The following is a 17,481-nucleotide window of genomic DNA, read 5'->3' on the forward strand; positions in this document are numbered from 1 at the left end:
CTGTTTGCGAGGGAGTTAACATGGCTTCCTCCCTAATAAGCCTGAAACGGCAGAAGGAAACCAACTTGTAAACGGCACTGTAACCACTACAACCGCCTGCAACACAACCAATGTATTCCTCTCTTTGTAGATACAGTAGCTCAGACACCCTTTTCAGTCCAGCTGTGAGGTTAAGAAAAACAAAAACACATATTTTTAAAGACAGTTTCTCAGACGGTCTCTGGTTATCATCCATCTGAAGGATGATTGAGTGACAGATACAGACAGGTCAGTTCTTCTCTGCCTGCAGGAGTAACACTGTGGAGTGGATGCTGGTGTAGTGTGTCCGCCCAGCGTGCCGAGTGGCTCAGCGCTGCCGGGAGAAGAGGTTCTTCAGGGCATTGTTGTAGTTCTTATTAAAGGCCGTGTATATGAGCGGGTTAAAGAAGGAGTTGGAGTATCCCAGCCACAAGAAGATGCTCTTCCAGATGGGCGGGATGTCACAGGAGCACAGTGGGACGATGAGCTCGGTGATGAAGAAGGGGATCCAGCAAAGTACAAACACGCCGATCAAAATGCCGACCATCAGCGCCGCTTTCTTCTCCTTCTGTTCACGCCACGTGTCCCCGTCCGTCTGGAAGGTCACGGTGGCGTGGCGCACAGTGAACACCATCTGCGGTTGATGTGTTTCGTCCTTTACCTGGGACGGAACCGATCAGAGAATAAATCAGTTACATCATTGATTCTTTGAACAAGCTTTTACACACCTCGGGTGGGTTTTTTTTCTCCGTGCGATTAACTCACACGTCAGTATATTTTTTTTAATTGGCAAAAAAACACTGCAAAGGCATCAACCAATTACATTATGCAGAAAGGACATATTCATAACGAACATTCTAGTTTACAACAACATGGAGGGTTCATAGTCCAAACCAAGATGCAAGCTTTATTACTCCCTCTAACCTTGACAAAGGCGGGGCATTCCTGATCCACTTCTACCATTCTTACCTTTCAAAATAAAAGCATTAGACATATACACTGCATAACCATGTACCAGAATCCCTTAGAGCATTTTGCTAAAAGGAAACTCAATAAAATAGCTTCCAGTAGTTTAGGCCACACAACAACTTAACAGACACGGACTGCCAGATGCTTCTCCGGGTCAATAGGATCCCTAGTTGGTCCTCTGCCTGCGCCAATCTATTGGAACTTTTAATTGAAAAAGTGTTGCAAATCTGCATTGCTGCAGGTATGAATAGTTTTGCGTTGTTTATTCACCATGCCCACAGTTTGTAAAAGCCTTTATAAATAGAAAAGCAATATCTTCAACAATGTAGGCCATTTTAGCTGCTCAACAAAAGATGGATTATTGGCTGAAAAGAAATGTGAATCAACAGATGGATCAACAAGCCAAAACCTATTATTTCATCTCACACACACACACACACACACACACACACACACACACACACACACACACACACACACACACACACACACACACACACAGCAGTGTCTTAATCTGCATTTTCCAGCAGCCCATTTCACAAACATATGGCACAGCTGGGAAAAGAAAAAATAAATGTCAACATTAATCTGCAGACGTTCTCCTATTTGTTGCTCAACACAGTTCAAGGCGGACTTTATTTTTTTGTTTATCAGGTGAAGTTGCGCAGGTCGTTCAGGAGCCGAACAGCCTTCATAAAGACCTTCTAAATGTGTCTGAAGTAAAGCAGACTAGCACTCTACACTTTTCAACATTGAAACAGGAAGCCGGAGATGGAGAAACTTGTTCACTGTGGAGTACATGTAGTTGAATCAATACGGGTCAGCAAGGCCTATAATTGATAACATAGCTGAAGCAAGTTCATCGGCAGCATAGGCTAGAGGGTTAGGGTTTAGTGCTTTAAAAGCTTAGTGCTGTTGGGAAGAAGGTTTTAAATTCTGTGGATGGTTGAAGAGCTAAAATAACTGACGGTCTTCTTTTATTCCGTGCATCAGAGATGAGGTTATAGACTCAAACTAGGTGAAACAAAATCTTGTTTCAGTCATGAAATATATAGAGAGCTTCCTTTTTACAAAGCCAACCAAATGTTTGCAAACCAAAATATTAACATAAACATGAAGCTAAAGAGAGGATATGGTTAGCTTAGCTTAGTTTAGCACAAACACAGGAAGCAGTGTTTGGGATTTTATGGGGAGTTTCATGCTGGACGTACTATTTCTTGACTGGCTCACTCAATTCAATGAATACCTTTATTCAAATTGAGAATTCTGGTTGAGGATATATATTTTTTTATTACAGATATTTGAACGCTTTATCTGAAAATATCAACAGAAGCTTTGAATGTGACAAAAACCGCAAAACATTTGGTAGCCAACAACGCAGCGTGTTTCTTATGTTGGAGCAAGCGGTGATCGATGTGAGTGGAGTGGCTTTCAGGGTGAGGGAGGAACGGACAGGTCCGTGAGCGTTCCTTTGTGTGACTGGCCCACTGCCACAGCAGCTACAACCCACACAACTGGGACTGCTTGTGAGTGCGGTCGCGGTACTCTATTGGTATCGGTCTCGCCAACCAAGGGGTCTGGTGTTTTTAATTGGTACCCAGCCATTCCGGGTGGAGACTGGGAGTTTAAGCCGCTGCTTTTCCCCCTTGTGCTTTCTATAAATGACACTGTCGCTGCATCCTGTGCTTACACCGCCCAAGTCTATTGTGATTGTTTTTAATAAATTCAAACATCGTTCTTTTCCCCAATACCAGAATGATAATGTGTGGAGCCGAGCTTTTAAAACATTTTTTTCATCACCGACAGCTGTGAAGATCTGGAGATCTGGCTCTTTCAGACTTCAGGACAGTCTCCCACCTGGCTGTCTTTTTTATTTTTTTCAGTCAAGAATTTCTCATTTGCTTCTTTCATATGGTAAACGGGTACAACTGTTGAATGCATAAACTCAAGTGTAGGCTACTGTTGAAGGTCAGGTTATTCAGTCAAGCTAGAGAGTCTTCAGGTTTAATGAAATCTAGAATATAAAGAATAGAAGATAATGTCACAGCACATTAGACAGATTTCATATTCATGGTGACGTTAAGCCTTTTCTGAAACTGTACATTTTATGGCTTCTGGTACTGTATTGTTGAATTATTTATGGGTTTATGGAGAATCTGTGCTCATCTATAGACTCCATTCCTGGTGTGTACGCATGTGTCTGAGTGGGTGTTGTTATGGATGAGTGCAGGTTTATTATCTTGCATGTGGAAGCCATCGCTCACATTACAACTCCGTGCAGACACTTTGCAGGGCTTGGTGCCTCTACTCTTCGATGTACGCTGGGGAATGATGACAATAAACTTTGGCTGGGTAACGAGACACGTCTAATGCAACTATAAGCAGCGGGTGTATCTGTGGAGAAAGCAGAATGACTAATAGAACATATTCAATTTAATTGCCAGAGCTACAAGAGTGATTGTCTGTGTAATGAAACTTGACATAAAGTTAGCCTACCAAAAAAATAAAAGACGAGGCTAATTTATTCAACAATTGGTTCTCCTTCACCATAAGCTCCTAATTTTGGGCCAAATGATGTCACACTTGCATAACTAAGAGGTATCTTGAGGACTGGCAGACATTTTAAAGTACGTGGATGACAAAAAGAAGAAAAAAAGGCCTCTGAATGTTCTGACGTTGAATAATTTTCTTTAGAAGCCTTTCATACGTGAAAGAAAGAGGCGTCTGCTCTAAGATGTCTAAAAGTGGCGTAATCTCCATCACTGAGGTGCTTTCGGGGGCTTTTCAAATTGCACTACCCACCATAAGGGCAGGTGAAAAGTGGATGCAGAAAATTTGCCTGATTAGGTGTTTGCGGAATAGATCTAGACCTTTTGTGTCTGCTGATTAGAGAAAGGACAATGCCAGGAATGTGCAGTGGCCCATTAAAGAAGCTGGAGGTGGTATTTATAGCCTTCTACCTTCTGCCTACGCACATTAACAAGCTGGTGGTGATGAGCAGGATTGCTGCAATTATTTGTCCTCATTCATCAGATTATTATGTTTTCCTGATTGCTGTTGAATAGCTCATCAACCAGAATGATAAATAAATGCACAGCAACTCATATTTGTGGGTCTGGGGCGTCAGTGAGAGAGAGACATATTCATCATAGATATAGTGTCATATGAACTGCTGGCCGACGCATCTTATTTGTAACAGACATCTTATCTCGGAACAGATGATTTATTAAAATCTAAACATAGACAACGTACACAAAGTCCTGTCGACCAACTTTGCTGACTCACATGCAGCTTGTCACAGTGCGCCTGCTCATTAAAGCTCTCTGATTGGTTCATGGAGTGTCCGTCTATCATCCGATACCATACTCACAAATAACTCCGTTAATCTAGAATTGTAACATACTTGTCAGCATCACCTTTGCACTGACACCTCAATTCATTATCCACAGAACTGACATCAACTGTCTAGACATCAACTGTCAGTCCTTGTGGTGCCTTTCTGTTAAACCTATTGCTCTCACAATCAGAGCCAGAGCTGATATAGGGTTTCAATTCCTGCTGGCTCCGAGTATCGCTTTTGTAGTCTCAGCGTTCCCAGTTGCAGCTCCCCCCACCGATGATGGATACTGCTCCTCTCTATGTCTTCCAATCTCTGCGTCTGATGAGGGCCACTTAGGGAGCAGATTATTATTCAAGTGCATGGAGTGTGGATCTGATGTTTCGTCCCATGTGCAGTCCTGCTGTGCTTACACCTGTACCGGTCTTCAATGGTGCCCTGTAGTATCACATAAATGCTAATAGTGGGTTAGTGAGCGAGTACCACCAACAGATGTGGCATATACAACGTTGTACTGTATGTAAAAGCATTCCCAGGTCTAACTTGTATATTGTAGACTGCATTTGCTATCTGCTTATTAATGCCATCTTGATTAATGTAGATTTTATTGACTTAATACTAGTTTTTGTTGTGGCTGTAGGCAGGAGCTGATGTCACACAGTAGGGATTTCCTCTATACTACTAGACATTGTCTGTGGCTATCAGTTACCACGTTTTTTCTGGCAGAGGTGTAGGTTCTAGTGGCTCTTTGAGCGGTGTATGCTTCTTTTCCTGGCAGAGGTGGCAGGTTTCCACGATCTGCAGTTATTTTAGGCCACTAAGCAGTTCCCTTTGTCCGTTCTCTGCATTTTGGCAGGCCTTGGTGTCTGTCATGTATGTGCCCTAATTAATATGTCTTGTTGACTGTGGAATTACAATGCAACAGCCGGGTGTGACAAGGTTTCTGAACTCATATTTATTTATTCTGTCTAATACTCTGCATTGCCCTGGCTTCCCTTATTTGCTGCTCCTAGGTAAAAGTTGTCCTCAGTCTCTAAAAGTGACTTCTCTTACTAACATGTTTCTCTCCCAATGGCCCTTTCCCCCACATTTGTTACACTCAGATTCTAATGCTGGGCATTTGCCTGGGGCATTATGCTTCTCCTTTCCGCATCAGCACACTCCCCCAAATGAGCTTTGCTCTCCTCCATCACTTCTCTCCTTGGCTGGCTGTCTCCCACCTCTCTTCAATGGGTGCCCGTGTATAACCTCCTGTATGCTGAATGCTGCCTTTTACTCCCGCTGGCTTATCTGCTGTGCGGCACCCTGTCCTTATCGTACCATCTGCACCAATGTAGGATGGGACATGAGCTGTAGTTGTTGAAGTTATGAAATCAAATTATTTTTGACTTTGTAGAGCATTGCGTAAAATGTGCTAACCTGGATCTCGATGCCTTTTTCCGCCCTGACTTTGCAGTCAACCTATACTGGGTGAACTTGTGTCTCCAGGAAGGCTCGTCTCTGTGCCGCTGAAAAGGAACGTTTCCTGGCGCACTAAACTTTGCCATAGCGCCGAGTGTCTCTCTTCTTCTGTCAAGTAAACTCTTGGCCGTCACAGCTTATTTGCACTCAAAACATTTGGTATATTTCCTCCACAACAGCATCTCAACATAAGCATTAAACCAAGTGCTGTCAACCAAATCTTACCGACTCTGATTGGTTTCAAAGAGTATCTACATGTAATACCCAATACCATGACAAGGGGATTTAAAGAGGAATTAATGCAGGATTCGAACAAAGGAAAATTAATAATCACCTCAGCCATGGGTGTTATTGTGTTGGTCTTGCGGGAACCAATCCGAAACTTGGCAGCCTTGTAGATCTTCCAATAAACAAAGAGAACCACACAAAGTGGCAGGTAAAATGCTCCGAAGGTGGAGAAGACGGTGTAGGACGGCTCCTGGCTCACCTGGCACTTCATTCCCTCTGTGTAGGTCTCCCCCCACCCGAAAAGAGGCGACAGGGAAATGATGGAGGACAGCAGCCACGTGAGTGCGATCATCACATTGGAGATCTTTTTGCGCGTCTTGAGCGTGTACTCCAGGTGCCTGGTGATGGACCAGTAGCGGTCCAGAGCGATGGCCGTCACGTTCCAGATGCTGGCTGTGCAGCAGAGCACGTCGAAGGAGATCCACACCTGGCAAAGCACGCGGCCCAGTTTCCACAGCCTGCCGTTCAGCTCGTGGACGAGGCTGAGCGGCATGACCAGGGCGGCCACCATCACGTCGGAGATGGCCATGGAAGCCACGAGGTTGTGGGGCACCCGGTGGAATGTCCTCACTCTCAGGATGGTAACCAGCACCAACAAGTTCCACACAAAGGTGGCCACCACCAGCATTGCCAGCAATGTAAGAGTGAGCACGCTGAAAACAGAAAAAGGCCGGTAGATGTTTCCCCCGAAGTCATGGCCGTCCAAAGGTCCACTGAAGTTGGCTGTCAATATGCTGGTATTGGGATACGTCATGGTAGCTGCTCACAGCCCCACAGCCAAGGGCCACGGCGATTCAGAGACAGTTTCTGCAGACAGTCGATGCATTCTGCAGTTGGGAGAGAGGAAATAAAAACATCTTTGAAATTCAACAATTTATGCTAAAAGTTGAAGATGCAATTCTCACAAAAACAGTAGCTTTTACGGCTGGATTTGCACCATTGCGTAAATGCACCACTGTACATCACCGTTTCGTTCCCAAGAGAGGTACTTCAGTGATTTGTTCACAATAGTAAAAGGCACTGGAGTTTCTAACAGCTGTCAAGCAACCTGCCTACAACTTTCAAGTGCAATTTCATCTGCTATTAAAAAGACTCAAAAGTACTCCGGGACATCTCGACCATACATATTCAGTTTCATCATCCCACTGCTGTCCTTTCATTTGCATCAAAGGGAGACCTCTGTTGCAAAATGAGCAGTTTTAAGTGGAGTCTTTGTTGTAAACTCATTTGTGGATATTTCTCTTTCGTATTCCAATAGAGAGATCCATCCATTCAACATTGTGGATTTGTATGTTTTAAGTGGTTGCAAAGAGCAGCATCTATTCCCCTTTAAGTAAGAGAGACTGTGGAAGAGACACTCCGTAATAACATAGTATTGTCTCCATTTCAGAGTCACAAAAGAAAAGATTTGACATGGCAGCTCTATCAATACATTCACAGGAGAGGCTCAGCTCGTCTCAAAGTCAACAGGACACAATATCCAAAGGTGCAGAAACAATGAATTTAAAATCACCAACCAAGGATCCTTTCAGTCAGCTGGATGCTGTTAAGTGTAGTATTGATCTTTACAGCTTACAACTGCTATATATCGTATAATGTAATAGACCAACTTAATCATTAATGGCATAATTACAGAAAAACAACTATTATATGAATTCAGTGACTAGTTTGTGAATACAAACTTCAAATGAAAGTACACAGAAGGATTTATCTGACTTTGGAAATCCATCATTTTGGTTCAGAATACATTGTTATGATAACTTTGAGGCATCTGACTCACAGAAGCATCATTTTCCGCAGCATCACTGGGGCAATAACGATTTCTTGCACTGTGTCTTGGAAAATATATTCAGATGTGCCTCATCTAACAATATTATAAGAAGTTAATTTTAATCAATTATAAATTTCTTATTTATGAATCAGTTCAAACTACTCCTCCTGCTGCTTTAACCTATCCCTATGAATTGCTCTTGCTTCAAACCATCCTCACAGGCTTTTTAAAAATACAGATCACAGTTTCTTACCTTGACCCACTGTATTATTTACCACATCGACTGAGAAAACCTTAACCACAATCTTGAATATTAACATAATTATTAATATTGCATGTCTTCTCTTTGTAACATTGTAATCATGGGATCTAAATGATGTGCTCAGGTTGATCCCAAGACTAAGTGTCCATAATGAGTGTAGCTAATGCATATAATTGAAATAATTGTCCTCAATTGATTTTGATTTGAATTGCAGGATTTAATCAACAGCATCATATTCTTGTGGCTGTTTGGCCTCTAATAACATTACTTTTGGCTGTATTACTGAAGCATTAACTTGATGTATAAATCAATGAAAAGTTCCTGGAATTTCCAAGGACATGTTGATTTTTCTGCAATAGATTTAAATGCAGCAGAGTTCCTTATGAAATGCTTTATTGCTTCCACAATGGAGGTTATGTTTTCAATGTGTATGTTTGTTTATTAGCAGGATAGCAGAACAACTTCTGACCCGATTTTTATGAAACGTGGTGGGCAAAGAAAAACTCATTACATTTTGGACCGGATCCACCTCACAGGGCGGATACGCTAACATTGCGAGAAAGGGTAATGGGCTTTGGTTGATGGGTGCTCTTCTAGTAAATATATGTTTTTTTCACCCAGTGGGTTGTATCAGAGGAATCTGCTTGTTATCAGTCACTCATCAAAGGCCCGAGGAGTAATAGTATGAGCGATGTCCCTGTTAGCCGGTATATTTATGTGACATGTGACACTGTCTCTTAGCATCACAAACCATGCCTTCTAATGAAAGGGTCCAACTAAGCACATCAATAAGCCCTCTGCTCCTTCTACTCCCCACGTCTATTAAGAAGCCCAATAGCCATGAAATTGGACAACCGTTTTGAAGGGAACAGGCAATCAAACATGCATGCTTCCCTCCCTCAAACAGCGACTGTCACTCACTCTGTGAAAGACAGACACACAAGGCAGAAAAACACATGCAAATGTATATGTGCATATGTGAAAGGAGTTGGGGGAGAGACACTGACAGGTAGTAAGACAGGAGTGACACTCACTGGTGTCAAAGGACAATAACTGAATACATTTAGGTCTATACTTAGGACTGTTTTTTAGACAGCTAGGTGGGTAAAGTGTCAATTCAGATCAGTCACTGTCTTGAGACTTGCAAGCGTCAGCGGGTTCAATGGCCATAGCCATACTTGCTCCACAGCCTTGTGGGGGTTTTAGCTAACCATGATAAATTAAACGGGGACAGAGGGTGATTAACATCCAATTACCATAAGGCCATATGCTTTTAATTTTGAATGCACGTAGGAGGAAAGAGGTGGAAATGATAGCTCTAATAGAACATAATTTCATGTTGATCACAGAGCTGCAGTACAGAGATATTTCTAGACCACATATAATTCATTCCTATTTTAAAAAAAGAGCAAATCAGTAAATACAACCTTACCTGAGCTTCACGATGTTTTGCAAGAAAGCCACAATGCACCCAATGCTGTGGCAAACTTAGATTAATCTGTTTTGCTTTTATTTACTTTTAATTCATTATTCTTCTCTAATATTTTTTTCTGGCCACCAAACACATGTGAGTGTAATTTTCTCGGGGAAAGAATAGTCATTTCTCACATATGTTTTGCCTTTTCTTTCTGTTTCTTATTCATGATGTTTTTCTTTCTGCCCCTTCATTGCAATCAGCCTGCGGATAAAAAAACAAAACACATTTAAAGCGTGGAAGGCTGTCAGCTGCAGATTGTGGTAAAAAAAGAAGTACTTTTGACATCTCAATTCCATTGCATCCTGTGCAAACACGCTGATTAAAACAGCACGAGTGTGAATGTCATTCTCTTTGTGCAGAGCTCTTCATTGTGAAACGCTCATTCGTTACACGACTCTTACCTCTGAGGCTTCAAAGCTGACATCTGCAGCTGTAAGGTGTGCAGATGTGTCCTGACTCGGGTCATTGAAAAGCATCAGTGGCAGTCCTGCTGTGTATTCAGCACTTTATCTTTGGTTGAGTGCAATATGATTCCAAACAGATTTCAGCCTAATGTAAGATATTAAAAAGGCAGGCCAATCTTCCCTCGCGGAAATAAACACATTCACACGTGCATTATTTATTGGAAAAAATACAGTTTCTGACAGACTTATTCTTCAGAATAATAACTTTACCGTGCACACATTAAGGATTCCCCGTGGAGCTCACGTTAGGGGACTTGTTTCCGGTTATATATGATTATCAACCGAGACACTTGTTACACAACATCTCAACAACACAGCCTCACTTTTCACCCATCCTAGAACAAATAAAGACAGCTATTCCTGGTGAGAGAATATAACTCGGCAACAACGAATCATATCCGGAAATAACTCACCCTCTTTAACAATTCGGCACAAAACAGTCCTGCACGAGGACATCTCTGGTCGGCGTGAACCGGTCCATCGAAATGCACTTCGCGGGCTTGTCGGCGGAGTGATTGAACCGCCTGGCTCCGTGAGGAAGACGGCAGAAACACACCTCGCGCTGAGGACACAGAGCCTCTGGAATGAACCATACAGCGGTCGGCAGGGGGAACCGAGTCCAATTCAAGCGATAAACACTGCTGTTCAGAGGCATGTGGGAGACCCGCGCGTGTGTTTTTGGAGTGCACCTCGCGCGAGCAACAGCTGCCTTGTCAGAGGCACGCGAGGCGGAGGAAGAAGATGCCTCCGCGTTGCCAGACTGCTCGTGCTGCTTAATGAACATTCCCTCCTTTTAATTAGTCGTATTATGCACTCATCAGAGGTAGGCTGTTTGAGGACAGGGATCCTGCTGCTTTATGATGGATTATAGTTCCACGCGACCACCCTCATAACCCCCCCGTGGTGTTTGTCCCATGTCCCGCAGATTAATGCGCATTACGCGCAAAGTAGTTTAAATCATATCTCATGTTGCCAGCAGCGCGGCTCTGTAAAAACTTGAAATCAAGTTTCTCTCGATTGGGTTTAATTTGTGATTTACAGTGACAACTCTTTTGTCCTGAGAAAACCCAGGATCCCAGGATGATTGATTAATTGAAATCGTTATAGTCTGCACCATAGTCTGCACATCATAGTCTGCTTCCTGCAATAACAGAACACTGTGAATGTTTAGCAAATTAAAAATCTGTCTGAGGGTGTTTTCAGTCTGAAGCCCAACACTTGCCTTTTAATGGTAATTACCTTCATCAGCAATGTACCTGGAGCTGTGCAAAGACCAGGAGTGTATACAACAGAGGCTGGTCCGAGTAAACATTTATGATTATGATGATTTAATTAGGCTGCCACTGAGTGGTGGCGGACATGAAAAAACAACAACATAAAAAGGCAAAAAGTGCAAAAGTTGTGGTACATTTATGTTAAAACAGCTGCAAACCTGTGTTAAGATTGACATTGTTTTTTTGTTGGTCTATTTACATTTTAAATATGACTATTAAATAATTGCCTATCATTTTCTAGTCGGTTCACTGGGCATATTTAAGTAGGGTATATGGCACTGCGTCACGTTTTTTTCCACTGGAAGGCACTCTAGAGGGCACTGCGTCACGTTTTTGCCACTGGAAGGGCAATCCTAGAGGCAGTGTTGCCAAATGAACTTAGCGACTGGAAGTCTGTTCATGTTCTGTTTGAAAACAATTCAGGCCATAATCTAATTTCTACTATTATTTCACATGTATGCAGCAGTTTAGCCGTCTCTTATTCAAACTCTCAAGCGTCGGGAGAGGAAACATCAGCTAGTGAGGCTAGCGAGACACGTTCATCAACATCATGGAACTGTATCAAGCATGACTGGAGGGAGGTCATGTGAGAAGAGATGGATCCTCGTACAGAGGGCAAAAGGACCGTACAGTCCTTATCGTTCACCTGGCAACGCTGCGGGCACTGCATTTCATTTTCTCCATTTTAAGGACACCTTGCACATTAGTGCACTGCATCACATTTCCATGCACATTGGGCCATTGCATTGGCCGTTTTTATCATATTTAATGTACAATCTGGGCATCCAAGAGGACACTTTTGCAGCGTTTTCCCCAGTCAATCACTGACTGACTGCGAAGGTAACGAACATCCAATGGTTCTTATAACACAACAGTACTGAGAAATGCCATTGCCAGTGCCATGGGATGCTTGTTCATTACAATCATCGAGAAAAAAAAACTGTTTGTGGCAGCACAACCTGCATTAAGTCCCATGTTAAAACTCTGAGTGTACTTGGCTTTACAGCCGCTACTGCAGTGTAAATGTCCCATTGCACACCTTCTACTTTCTTTACTCCAGCAACCTCGGAGAGTACAATGAGTGTTGATCTAATTGCCACTTGTGCCGACACTCACTTCCTCCAAATCCATGGGATTTGTTTGAAACATTTGCTGAAAGAGGACGAGTGTGCTTTGTTAACTAACCATGAAATATGCAGCTGCACACATGTATAGGCACACTTAGCATTTATCACACCACCCCCGGCTCAAGGGAAACATTTGAGTAGCTGTAGGGACCTTTCCCTGCATCCCTACTTCTCTCCCTGCTATTCCTCTACCCACTTAACTCCCTCATACAGGTGATGCTGATGCACAAAATCAAATCAGCTTAGCAGTAGCTCGTGCAGTCACTGCCGAATCACCTGCTTTGTGAAATTGTGTCTCGCTAATTATAGGACTATGAAGGCATTAATGTAACCCACTTAAAGTGTCAGTGCAAAGTGCTCTTTATTAAAACAGATAACATACTTGCACTTCCAGGTGTTTAGCTGTTTAGTGGTGAGAATATGCTGCAGCAGACTCACAGGATGGACTTGTATCATGCAGTGTTGTTTTTGCCAAAGAAAAAAGAACTATGAGTATAATTAAGCTAAATAATTACCTCTGTATCACCGGAGAAATCCCAGTGTGTCCTGTTTGGAGCAGCTGTGGCTCACCTTACTCATACTAAATGCAAACATCACATTTCCTCTGCAGCCTTGTCTGAGGCAAAAGAGTCTTTTTTATTAATATTTTCTCTTGGCACATTGCAGTAAATCACATCTCTGACCTTGTCCCGCCAGGCTGGTCTCATCCCCATTTAGTACCAGAATTTGACTCAGCAACTACAACCCCACATCGTAGGGCCTACACAAATACGAGAGAGATAAAAACATGATTTGGTCCTGGATCGGAGACTTTGCTGTCAAACATGCCACATCGATTTTGTGGTTTGTCTGACCTTCATATTTGTGCCATGAGTGATTGAATGTTAAGCACAGAGAATCATGGGATTTCCTATTAGAGCCCGCTCTGTTTGCTCTGTGATTACAAGGTCACATGGGAACGTTTTGTACATGCTACAACTTTAACGGCCCGGTTAAAGCAGTTTCATTATTTATTGAATCTTATTTTCACATTTATTAATTGTACATGCCATTTTATATGTATTTGCTGCAGTAGGAAAACTCATGTGTAAGATGTTTTTGTTTTATTTCTGTCTTTTCATTGGGATTTTATCCAGACAACAAACTGACAGAATAAAATGCGACAGGTTATATGTGCCATAGAAGATAAAGCTTTTGAACTGGAATGAATGGCAAATTCTGCCACCAAGCTTGATAATGTTGAGCTCTACAGTCATGTGTCACTGACAGTTAATGATATCTGGTTGCACTGGAGGCCACCCACACTTAATGAGATCGTCAGTGTGTGTCAGTAGCTGGCGAGGCAGGAGTAGGTTCAGACAGGCAAGGTGTTAGGCTGTGATGTGCTGAGGCAAGCAGCGCTGGGCCCGCAGATGAAGGAAAAGAAGGAGGGATTCAATAAATTGCAACGACGGAGCAGGGGAGGTCCTCAATGATGTTCTGTTGGCAGAGTACACCATGAGCAGCAGTTCACAACTTGTACTGTATGCTCCAAAAAATATTTGTCAAGGTTGCCGCAATGTGACAATGACCTCAGGTGCAGTGTGCCAGCGGCCGCAGCAAGTCTAGTAATTATAGAGGCTGCAGTGTAATGGTGTTGTTCTTTTGAATTACAACCTCCCTCCTCTGCATGTATGTCTATTTATGAAGGAGAGACTTCCATTTCTTAATTCAGCCTTTTCACATCGTGAATTGCAGCTTCACATTTGCACATTTCTCCCAAATAACAAGTTTTCTTGCTGTAATCAAAATGTTTTTAGTGAAAGATGTTGATAACTATTGGATGGATTGCGATGCATTTTGATTCAACATATTCAAATTATTTTCTGGATGAATTGTTATCACTTTGGTGATCCATTAACTTTTCATTTGGAGCCATCATCACATCACAACTTCAATGTGTCAGTGCTTTGGTTTGTGACCAAATACAAAACCGGCAATGGCATTTTATTTCCTCTCTTAGTCTTAAGTTGACACATACAGACTTTCATTCCATCTTCCCTGAAACCCCTGCCGTTTGTTTAGGCATTGCACATAATGTGAGGGACAGAGGTTTCCTCATTGTGGTGCTGTGAACTTGCCAAGACTGGAAATACTTCAGTGGTCTGTTATATTGGACGAATTTCAAGAAGCTGTAGATGACAGAATGAGGCTTTTGTTGTCTTTCCTCCAGAGGCTCTTTTCAGAGTAATATAAGAAGAATGGACATATTGTTAGGGCAACGCTTTATCATGTGTCACTGTCCCTATACAACACCTCTTCTTCCCGAAATTATGTATTTATAAAAAGAAAAATGACACAGAGATGCTCTTAGTATCTTTAAAAGGAATTTTCGAGGGAATAATAGGTTTTTAAATATCCCCCCTGATACCTGTCAATTTATAGGTATATTTTTAAAGGTAAGATTAAATAAGTACATGTAGCATATCAGTCAGGGAGGGATTTTCTGGCCTCTCTCTCTCTTCTTTCATTTTGGGTGACCACAATGCAGATGATGTATTCAGTCTTCACACCGTTCCAAGGATGACACATTGAGTGCAATGCATTTCTAAACACAATGAGTCAGTGCATGAATTGTAAATCTTTGGTCACTTAATTTCCAAAGTGAAAGGCATTAAAGTTGTCATTTAAAACATGAATGCACTGGCATTGTATCGTAAAATTGATCCAGTTCATGATTCACACTCTCCGGGGAGAATCTAATTGTTCTTAACGAGTTTATCATTTTAATGAATGAGGCTTTTAAATCAAGTGGTTAACTGGTATTTAGTGTGAATCACTTTTCAGAGCATCTCAACTTATTCTGCATGATAATCTATTCTGCATTTTTCTTCTTAAAGTGCGGCGTTTTCTCATAGCATTGGACTTAAGCATACATCTAGCAGAGGGATATTTTTGGCCATCTTTAATTTGAAATCAATTCTGGTGTCTTTTGACTGACTCCTGTCACCAACTACCTTAAATAACTACAATCTTTTGAATAATTGAAAAGAGTAGCTTACACATGAAACAAAAGCTAATTTGATCATTTTAATTTAATTATTCTTCAACAAGAATTTTTAATTTAAATAGTTAATGAACTGTTGGAGTCTTTTTGACTGGAAATTGTCTAATTTCAGATGTTATGCCTCAAGTGATCCCCTGACTCATCTTTTAAGTGAATAGCCTGAGGTATTGCCCTAAAAATAAGAAAATGAATAAAACACTCAAGGTCATGTGCCAGGAAACTCTTAGAAGAGCCATCTATCTACTGCTTCTAGGGACCGGGCAAGGTAAGACAGGCGGAGGCTTCATATTTCTTTAAAATGACATTAGCATTTCCAAGTACAACAATGGAGAAGTGTGGTTTAGAATTACAATAACTCATCTAATATTGCTCTACTGCTCTTTGACTTTACACCATAAGGTTCAATCATCTCTCCGTTACATTTACGTGTTCAGTAGTGGGTACACATGCTCGTATAGTTTGCGGTCACGGCATGTTGATATCCCTTCTTTTCTTGTGTCTGGGGCCTTGGCCGCTTTCCTGCAAACCTCTTCTCACCTCACTCAGTTAAAAATAAATAGTGCGGGGAAAAAGCAATAGAGGCTGCTGGCCCCTGACAACACACACACACACACACACACACACCCCAACTCTGTGATTCACATGTCATCTCAGACACCAGCCAGTGTGCCGGGAGCACTTGTGCAACAATATGAAGGGCCTTTTAGTCTGTAATTTGCTGCAATCAGAGACCCTGGACCATTGGGGTGCAATGAGTCAGATACTTGAAATTGATCCCTTGCCAGACACCAAACAATGATGATATAACTGTCCTTGTGTTTCCCTGTTGGTAGGCCTGAAATAAAGCCAGAGATGACACATATAATTTAGGAAGGTGTCTTCTTCCAACCTATAAATACCACAGCATCTTAGGGCCCCTCCTCTCTGTCCATCAAATGCATTTTAGGCTTTTTGAATATCATTTTGCGCCACCTTGTTTCTGTGTAACGACTGCAGTTAGGTTCAGGGAACTAAACCACTTGGGTTGCGAGAAAACATCATGGTTGGGCTTAAAATAAGTATGTAAATTAAGTAAAATGTAGACAACATAACATAAGTATGGAAAACATGTCTCAAACATCAGTTCAAAATATCTCAACATCACTTTGGGACACAAACACCGATCTTGAACACTGTTGTCCTGGTTGAGTCCTGAGAGTCTTTGTTCAATTTTATTAAAATTACAATAGGTTTTTGTGCAATTTTACATTTTGATTAATTGTGCAGCCCTTTGCAGCTCTTTCTCAGTCTAAGTGTTAGACTGGAGCTGAGGTTCTGAACCTGGAAATGACTGTAGCTGTCTATGTTTTCATCACCCCAGTCCTTGCTTTATTGTTTTCCTCATTTGATCTAACATAACATAGAATTTTATATTAAACACCGAGCCACACTGACACAGCTTGCAGCACTATTTCAAAAATAACATCTGCGTATACAAAGTGCTATTTACCATATTCTATATCTCGCAAACAGATTCCACTTCCCTCCAGCTGTAGTAATATTCCCCATGACATTAAAATTAATTTTTGAACATTTTAAAAACATATTGAGCATTTAGTGGAAAATGCATTTCACTCATAGTTGGAAAAACAAATTGAGTTCAGGCTGAAATATTCTCATCACGATTTAACAGATCACTTAGAAAGCGGATACGGTGAACATGTCAGCCAACGGTTGCACATCTAGCAGACATGGAGCAACCTTAGCGTTCATGGAGTCATATTTCTGGCCCCATTGGGAATGTAAGTCCAATATTCACTGCCTTTCCAGCTCTGCTTTGGTCTCCACCAACCTCCCAAGGGAGTTGGTGCTGGGCAGCAGGTCTGGTGCAGGGCAGCAGGTCTGCTGCTGCCGACTCTATTGTTAAACTGCTGCAAACACTTATTGATATTGCTTCTGCAGTTGTATTGATAATGTAACAGTCCAATAATGATGTTTCAGGAGGGCT

The 17,481-nt window shown here is 41.9% G+C and overlaps 1 protein-coding gene across 2 annotated transcripts; it reads right to left on the reverse strand.

The window, feature by feature from the left end:
* Positions 1-346: 346 nt before the first annotated feature.
* htr5ab (5-hydroxytryptamine (serotonin) receptor 5A-b) lies at positions 347-6,827 on the reverse strand (the record flags this gene model as incomplete). 2 transcript variants are annotated; one of them, XM_079233950.1, is made up of 2 exons in its annotated part: positions 347-679; positions 6,120-6,827. In XM_079233950.1, the coding sequence occupies 2 exons, from the start codon at positions 6,825-6,827 to the stop codon at positions 347-349; spliced, it is 1,041 nt and encodes a 346-aa protein (XP_079090076.1). The 2 variants fall into 2 exon arrangements, with proteins under 2 accessions (XP_079090076.1, XP_079090075.1); XM_079233949.1 differs by having other exon boundaries at positions 6,057-6,827.
* Between the last annotated feature and the right edge of the window lie 10,654 nt (positions 6,828-17,481).

The sequence above is a fragment of the Taurulus bubalis genome, assembly GCF_910589615.1.
Source record: "Taurulus bubalis genome assembly, chromosome: 18".
Lineage (NCBI taxonomy): Eukaryota > Metazoa > Chordata > Actinopteri > Perciformes > Cottidae > Taurulus > Taurulus bubalis.